The sequence below is a fragment of the Cebus imitator genome, unplaced genomic scaffold, assembly GCF_001604975.1.
Source record: "Cebus imitator isolate Cc_AM_T3 unplaced genomic scaffold, Cebus_imitator-1.0 Scaffold203, whole genome shotgun sequence".
Lineage (NCBI taxonomy): Eukaryota > Metazoa > Chordata > Mammalia > Primates > Cebidae > Cebus > Cebus imitator.
In genome coordinates this window covers 2,255,201-2,264,133 of record NW_016107518.1, presented here as the reverse complement: position 1 = coordinate 2,264,133, position 8,933 = coordinate 2,255,201, and the positions used below count along the sequence as shown (strand labels likewise).

At 42.2% G+C, this 8,933-nt stretch overlaps 1 protein-coding gene across 1 annotated transcript in view; it reads left to right on the top strand.

Annotated features, from left to right (window-relative positions):
- The first annotated feature begins 1,948 nt into the window (after positions 1-1,948).
- The window catches only part of BBS4 (Bardet-Biedl syndrome 4), a 45,831-nt gene continuing 38,846 nt past the window's right edge, over positions 1,949-8,933 (top strand). Inside the window, 2 exon segments of the mRNA XM_017548083.2 lie at positions 1,949-2,020; positions 3,892-3,943. Coding sequence (XP_017403572.1) covers positions 1,997-2,020; positions 3,892-3,943 — 76 coding nt within the window. The 5' untranslated portion in view covers positions 1,949-1,996.

Genomic DNA, 8,933 nt, shown 5'->3' with positions numbered 1-8,933 from the left:
TTTTAGTAGAGACGGGGTTTCACCGTGTTGACCAGGATGGTCTCGATCTCTTGACCTCGTGATCCACCCATCTCGGCCTCCCAAAGTGCTGGGATTACAGGCTTGAGCCACCGCACCCGGCCCAAGCCTTTGTCATTTAATGTGTGCTCAATAAAGGCCAGGCAGCTGCTGCAACTCTTTACAGCACTCTCCCTGAGTGTCTTTGAGTGCCACAGGCCCCCTAAGCACACTTTTTCACTGAATATTGGTGTTTGAGTACATTATTCATTCCTTGTGCAGCTGGGGTCTGCAGGACGGCCCCTGGCAGGTGGTGACCCCTATGGGATATGTAACTGTAATTGTCAATGGGGTTCTCCTTCCCTTAGAGGCCTGCAGAAACTTGCCTCAAATGCATTGCCAATTCATGAATTGGGAGAGGCAGATTTTATGTCTAAATTGCAAGGGCGAGACTTGAAGGTATGAACTGGGAGTAAAGTGAGTGCTCAGGTGCAGGGATCCTCTGTTTTGTTCCTCACACAGCTCCCAGCACTTGAATGAATGAGGCTCAAAAAAATGACAGGCATAGGTCGTGCAGTAGTCTAGTCCAGAACGCATATTTGATTACAAAGCCCGCAGGCTTTCATAGTTTAAAAACACTAAACATTTAATTCACTACAACGGAGGCCAGGCAGGTAATGGAAAACATCTGAAGTATGTTGGGCACACTGTGGTTAAAAGGTGAAGGAGCTGGGCGTGGTGGCTTACGCCTGTAATCCCAGCACTTTGGGAGGCCGAGGCTGGCGGATCACGAGGTCAGGAGTTCAAGACCAGCCTGGCCAACATGGTGAAGCCCCATCTCTACTAAAAAAAAAAAATTAGCTGGGTGTGGTGGCCCGGGTCTGTAATCCCAGATACTCAGGAGGCTGAGGCAGGAGAATTGCTTTGAACCAGGACTCGGGAGGCGGAGGTTGCAGTGAGCTGAGGTTGCGTCACTGCACTCTAGCCTGGGCTACAGAGCAAGACTCCATCTTAAGAGAAAAAAAAAAAAAAAAAAGACGAAGGAATATTTATCTACAGTGGCAGCCGCCATTGAGAATTGTTTCACTGCCTTGCAGAAAGGAAGGCCCATTGTCGTCTCTTTATCTCAAGGCCGATTTCTTTTTATATTTTTTTGAGACGGAGTCTTGCTTTGTCGCCAGGCTGGAGTGTAGTGGCGTGATCTCGGTTTACTGCAACGTGCGCCTCCCGGGTTCAAGTGATTCCCCTGCCTCAGCCTCCTGAGTAGCATGCCACCAGCCTGGCTAGTTTTTTTGCATTTTAGTAGAGACTGGGTTTCACCATGTTGGCCAGGATGGTCTCAATCTCCTGACCTTGTGATCCACCGGCCTCGGCCTCCCAAAATGCTGGGATTGCAGGCGTGAGCCACTGCTCTGGGTCGTATCTCAGGGCCGACTTCTTGTGAAATCTCTCAACTTTTAAATATTTCCAATCAAAAAACTGCGGCTCAAATGCAGCCCTCAGGGAGCGTGTTTGCAAACTCTGGCGTAAACAAGAGCGGGAAGCTGATAAGGCGAGTACCTCAATTCGATAGTGATAACCCAGAATCGGGGAGATTTGCACCTAAGGCAAGAATGAGATTCTCTACCCAAGGGTCCCGGAAAGAAGACTGAATTAAATGCAGATTAGAGTCAGGTCAGGGCTTGGTGGCGGGAGGACTACGTTGCCATCGCAGGTCCAGCCAGCGCAGCCGAGGTACAGACCATGTACAGACCACGGGGAGTGGTGTTAGGGGCGTCTCAGCATAAAGGCAGCGAGCGGCTGCGCATTTCCACCCTGGCTCTTTCAGAAGTGAGCCTTCTGTGGAACAAACCCTAGCCTTCTCCCGATTCCTTAAATCACTCCGCGATCTACTTCCTCCCCTGGCTCCCCATAGTCTTCCACAGTCCTACGACTTCCGCTTCCCTAGTCGTCTGGGAAACCGCCGACTTCCGGCCGCGCAGTGGTGGGCGGAGCCAAGATGGCTGAGGAGCGAGTCGCGACGGTGAGCGCTGAGATTCTGTTTAGTTGCCAGGCCCTGCGGGCAAGGCAGGGGAAGGCGGCCAGGCAGCCTGGCGAGTGTCCTCTGTCCCAGGCAGCCGTTCCCGGAGAGAGGCGGAGCTGGGTGCCTAGCGGCTCAGGGTGGGCGGAGCGACGCGGTCCCCTTTCTACTGTCCCGGGAGCTGGTCGCCTGGCGCAAGTCTGGATACTGTGCAGCGCAGATCCTGTTCTAGGACTGTGACCCCTCTAGGGGTGCGCTGGACGGGGGAGGGAGACTTTTCCCCAGTAATGGCTCTTACCCTAGTCCCATCTTGTCTCGGGGGTTTGGAAGGTAATCACTAGCACTTGTGTAGACAGTTTCTGTTAATCCCAATTCATGGGATTAGCAGGACCACAGCCTGGAAGCTTTCAGCCTAACTGCCTTCAGCTTGTGGAGCAGAACCATGTTTTATTCTGTGGTGATTAAGTTTAGGAAAGAACGGTTTTGGAATTCAGCTAGAGTGTGACTTGGGCGTTAACTCCACAGAACTGCTAATATAGAGTAACCCCGATGAATGCAGGATGACCTGCTAGTCGCTATTTTTTTTTTTTTTGAGGTATATATCCATAATTGGATCTAATTTCGATAAAGTCCCAAATGTGAAGCCTTGTTTACCTTGCTTGGGTTTCAAAGAATTGGGTTTCAAAGCCTGTTCTGTCTGTTAGAATGATTTTAGTTATTTGGAATTTATTGTCTTTAGAAAAACGTCCTGGAAAACAGTAAAATCAGCCTTTGGCTGATTTACATCTTAGTTTTGGCTAAGCAGCGAGTTAGTGTTATTGGCTAGAGCCTTTTGTTTGTTTTCTACTCTCATTTGCAGAGTAATCACGTTAGTCTAATTAGAACACTCTGAATACAGAAACTTTTTTTTTTTTTTTTTTTTTTTGAGATGGAGTCTAGCTGTTGTCAGCCCGGGCTGGAATGCAGTGGCGCAATATCTCGGCTCACTGCAACCTCAGCCTCCCAGGTTCCGGCAGTTGTGCCTCAGCCTCCCGAGTAGCTGAGATTGCAGGTGCCCGCCACCACGACCAATTTATTTTTGTATTTTTAGTAGAGATAGAGTTTCACCATGTTGGCCAGACTGGTCTTGAACTCCTGACCGCAGGTGATCCTCCCGCATCGGCCTCCCAAATAACTATCCTTTCTTTGTTGGTAATCTGGTGATATATTTTCTTCTTTGACTGCTTTTAAGAGATTCTTCTTGTCTGCGGTGCGGTTCTTTGTGATGTATCTAAGTATGTATTTATTTTCATTTAACCTGGTCAGAAGTATCCCGAAACTAAGGATCCGTGTTGGGCATTACATCTGGAAAAATTTGAGCCGTTATTTCTGCTTATATCATGGTATGTCATAGGAAGTTGATGTAAGGAAAATCCATCTGATGGTTTTCTACGAAGTTATAGTGTAAAATAACTATCTCCCTGTTAGAACTGAGTGCTAGACAGGTTTTGTGTAGATGACCTCATAAGCTTCCTTTTACCAAACAGTAATCACTTTTTTGGTTTGGCTGCTGAGGAGTATGGTATCGAGTGTAATACTAATAAGAGGGGTCTCAGAACTTAGTATATTTCTTATGCATATTTACTATATACTATAATTATACATTAACAATGCACATTGTAAATATGATAAGTATGCATTATACATTGTTAGTAGTTTGGATAGCAAAAGTATGACATGACATTTGTTTTTTAAACCATATTCAAAATAACAGAGTGTGGATTTAATGGATTAATTGCATAATTGGTGAGCTACTGATTATTCTTGTTATTTGGATGTTTCTTTAGCAAGTTTATATTGTGATGCTTCAATATAGACTACTTATTTCATTTCAGAGAACTCAGTTTCCCGCATCTACTGAGTCTCAAAAACCCCGGCAGAAAAAAGGTCTGTATGCAATTTCATTGTAGGTGTATATTTGTACAGACTTCTGAGATGGAGTCTCACTCTGTTATCCAGGCTGGAGTGCAGTGGTGCGATCTTGGCTCACTGCAACCTCTTCCTCTGGGGCTCAAGCAATTTTGCCTCAGCCTCCTGAGTAGATGTGATTACAGGTGTAGGCCACCACGCCTGGCTAACTTTTGTATTTTAATAGAGATAGGGTTTCAGCATGTTGGCCAGGCTGGTCTGAAACTCCTGACCTCAGGTGATCCTCCCAAGCTGTGATTATAGGTGTGAGCCACTGCACCTGGCCAGATTTCTGTTTGTTTTTTTTTTTTCCCCCCTCTGAGATGGAGTCTCGCTCTGTTGCCCAGGCTGGAGTGCAATGCACCATCTTAGCTAACTGCAACCTCTACCTCCCAGGTTCATGCAATTCTCCTGCCTCAGCCTCCTGAGTAGCTGGGACTACAGGTGAGTGTCATCACGCCTGGCTAATTTTTTGTATTTTTAGTAGAGATGAGGTTTCAGTGTGTTAGCCAGGATGGTCTTGATCTCCTGACCTTGTGATCTGCTCGCCTGGGCCTCCCAAAGTGCTGGGATTACAGGTGTGAGCCACTGCACCCAGCCAATTTCTGTCTCTTGTTGATTCTTTTTTATATTCTATATGGTTTCAAAATGAGTGTTGGGAAAAGAAGTAATAGTCTAAATGTTCTGTCACATCTAGTTTTTATTTAATAGAGTTATTAGATGTTAGGAGTTTGGTTTGACCTGGAAATTTATTTAAATGGGGTTTGATTATTACATAAGTGTGTACTAATTTTCTGCTTCTGGGAAAACCACTCTGTGAAGTTCCAGATATCTTTTTGCTGTTGGTTTCTAGTTTAATTCTATTGTGGGTAGAGAACTTACTTTATATGGTTTGTTTTATGGCCCACAATGTGGCCTGTGTTGATGAATGTCCCATGTGTACTTGGAAAGAATGTGTATTCTGCTCTTGTCGGTGGTAGTGTTCTGTAAATGTCAGGTCAAGTTGGTAAATAGTGTTCTGTATACTTATAGTTACAGATACTCATATTCTTACTGATGTAGATACTGACTGGGAGGGTGATAGAAGAGTGTTGAAATATGCAAATGTAATTGTGGATTGTTTTGTTTCTGCTTTCAGTTCTATCAATATTTGATGTGTGTATTTGAAAGATCTGTTGTTGGATGCATATACATTTAGGATTGTTTGATTTCTTGGTAAATTGGCCCTTTTGTCATTATGTGATATTCCTCTTCAACTTCTGATAATATTCCTTGTTTGTCTTATAGTAACATAGTTATTTTAGTTTTGTTTTGGCCAGTCTTTGAATGGTATCAATGTATAATTTTCATATAGTAAAATTCACTCTTTTTAGTACAAATTCTGAGAGTTTTGACAAATGAAAATAGCCATGTAACCACTACCACCACCATAATCAAATTATAAAAGTTTAATTACTCCCCCCAAATTCACCTTTACTTGGTAGTAAACCACTTCTTTCATTCCCAATTGCTGGCAGCCATTATTCTGTTTCTTTCTTCCTAGTTTTGGCTTTCTCAGAATGCCAAATAAATTGAATCATACATTGTTGTTATTATTTTGAGAGAGGGTCTTGCTCTGTCATCCAAGCTAGAGTGCAGTGTTGTGATTATAGCTCACTGCAGCCTCAAACTTCTGGGTTCAAACGGTCTTGCCTAGTAGCTGTGTCTGTAGATGCATGCCACCATTCCTGGGTAATCTTTAAAATTTTTTTGTAGAAACAGGGTTCTGGTTATGTTGCCCAATGGTTTTGAACTCCTGGCTTCAAGTAATACTCCATCTTTGGCCTCTTGAAGTGCTGGAATTATAGGCATGAGCTATTGAACTTGGCTCATGTAAGTTTTTCAGTGGCTTTTTAAACCTCATATAGTGTTTTTATTTGTTTGCTTTGTTTGTTTTGAGATGGAGCCTTGCTCTGTCGCCCAGGCTAGAGTGCAGTGGCGCAGTCTTGGCTCGCTGCAACCTCTCTCTCCCAGGTTCAAGCGATTCTCATGCCTCATATTCCTGAGTAGCTGGAATTGTAGGTACCTGCCACCATGTCTGGCTAATATTTGTATTTTTAGTAGAGATGGGGTTCCACCATGTTGTCCAGGCTGGTCTTGAACTCCTGACCTCAAGTGATCCACTTGCTTTGGCTTCCCAAAGTACTGGGATTATAGGCATGAGCTACTGCACCCAGCCCAATGTAGGGAAGTATTAAGAAAACAGGAGAAGGAGGCCATGGCAGGCAGATCACCTGAGGTTGGGAGTTCAAGACCAGCCTGACCAACATGGTGAAACCCTGTCTTTATTTAAAAAAAAAAAAGAAAAGAAAGAAAAAAAAGAAAACAGGAGAAATATCCTTCAGGATGAATGAACTTTAATTAAAAATCAAAATATTTTGAATAAAAAGCTGTCACATTTTACTGTGAAATCGTTAAAACCTCTAGTTCAGGTTTTTTCAGCTTTGGCATGAATCATATTTTGAGCAGGATAATGCTTTGTTGGGGGAGTTGTCCTGTCTATTGTAGGATGGTTAACAACATCCCTGGCATCTACCTAGTAGATGAAAGTAGCAGTTAGTTGTAACAACCACACTTGTCTCCAGATGTGTCCAATTGTTCCTTTTGGAACAAAATTGTTCCCACTTGAGAACCACTGCTCTGGTTAAGTAGTATAACACTTGAAACTAGAAAGCAGAAAATTGGTAAGTGCATGAAGAATTCACATATAAATTGGATTAGCAAGCAGAGAGACTTTGAACAAGTAGCCATTGGAGGCATTTTGACTGAGAATGGATGTTGTCCCTTCCCCTCCTCCTCCCCTCCTCAGCTTAAGAGGTCCATATCCTAGTTTGACTCTTTAGTTTTGAGAGTGGTGAGTGCCAACTGTGGAAGGGATAAACAGATTTCTATTTGGTATTTTTGTCCATATATATCAGGACTTTTTTTCAAGAACAGGCAGTGGAATTGTTGATCAGAACTACTTGATGGTTCTGAGAAAATAATATCCTACATGAGGCTACTGAAGTCCTCTTTCTCCCCATGGTGTGACCTTAGGTGACTTTCTTCTGGCTTTCAGTTGAAGATCTTACCCATCATTGAGGTGAGTGAATTGATTTACTGCTTGAGTCTATTTCCTTCCTTAAAGGAGTCTTCATTGAAAACTTGACCCATTTTGGGGTGGCCATAGCTAAGGATGGGTTTTGTCCACAGCCTGAGACAATATAGTCACTATGTGAGAAACTTGATCTCAGCTTGATATCTGCTATTAGAGTGGTTTTTAATAGAATAATTTAATACGGTAAAATATATATAAAATTTACCGTTTTTAATTGTGTAAGTCAGTGGCATTAAGTACATTTACAGAGTTGTACAGTCATCACCACTGTTTCTAGAAGTGTTTCATCATTCCAAACAGAAACACTGTACCCATTAAATAATAAACCTCCACATCCTCTTCCCTCCTCAGATCCTGGTAATCTCCATTCTATTTTCTGTATCTATGAATTTGACTATTGTAGGTTTTTCATATAAGGTGAGTCACACAATATTTGCCCTTTTATGTCTGGCTTATTTCACTTAGCATTTTCAAAGGTTCATTCATGTTTTAGAATGTGTCAGAATTTCATTCCTTTTTACGGCTGAATAATATTCTAGTATATGTATATATCACATTCTGTTTATCAGTCTGTTGATGGGCATTTGGGTTGTTTTCCTTAGAATTTTTATATGTCAGTAATTCTTTTATTTATTTATTTTTCTTTTTTACTTTAAGTTCTGGGGTACATGTGCTGATCTTTCAGCATTGTTATATAGGTATACACATGCCATGGTGGTTTGCTGCCTCGATCCCCGCTCACCTACGTTAGATATTTCTCCTAATGTTATCCCTCCCCAATCTCCCCACCCCCTGCTATCCGCCCCCAACCCCCTACTATCCCTCCCCTAACCCCTCACCCCCCAACAGAACCCAGTGTGTGATGTTCCCCTTCCTGTGTCCATGTGTTCTCATTGTTCAATATCCGCTTATGAGTGAGAACATGCAGTGTTTGGTTTTCTGTTGTGTCAGTTTGCTGAGAATGATGGTTTCCAGATTCATCCATGTCCCTGCAAAGTACATGAACTCATCCTTTTTTATGTCTGCATAATATTCCATGGTGTATCTACGCCACGTTTTCTTTATCCAGTCTATATTTGATGGGCATTTAGGTTGGTTTCAAGTCTTTGCTATTGTAAACAGTGCCACAGTGAACATGTGTGTGCATGTGTCTTTATAATAGATCGATTTATAATTCTTTTGGTATATACCCAGTAATGGGATTGCTGGGTCAAGTGGTATTTCTATTTCTAGATCCTTGAGGAATCGCCACACTGTCTTCCACAATGTTTGAACTAATTTACACTCCCACCTATGTCAGTAATCTTTTTTTTTTTTTTTTTTCTGAACATCAGCCCTTGAGTTCCAAGTAATTCTTAAAGAATTTAAAGGTTGTAGAAATTGGGAATTTTGTAGATATGCTAGAAAGATGTCATTTCCTATACTGTATATAATAATTTATTCTACAGACTAGTTGCTGTGTATATATTTGGTTTTCAGAAGTGATTTTATAGATACTGTACATGCTCTTGACTTCATTAATCTTTTCCTTTTGCTAATTTTGGTTCTTGTGTATACAGAATTGTAGACTTACAAGGTAATTTAGTTGTTAACTAATTCACCCTACAGTCTACGTGAAACCATTCTCACAGTCTTTGATAAGTAGTTACCAAATCTCACTATTTTTACTGTGATAGTGAATGACTTTCATTGATTTGCTTTTTGAAAGAATAGTTGATCTTACTTGCCTCGGTATCCTTACCTCTGAGTCTATTTGTCTGTTGTAACCTGGCTTTTGCCCCACCACTCCTCTGATTAAATTGATGAGCTAAGTATTGGTTTTTTTTTTTTTTT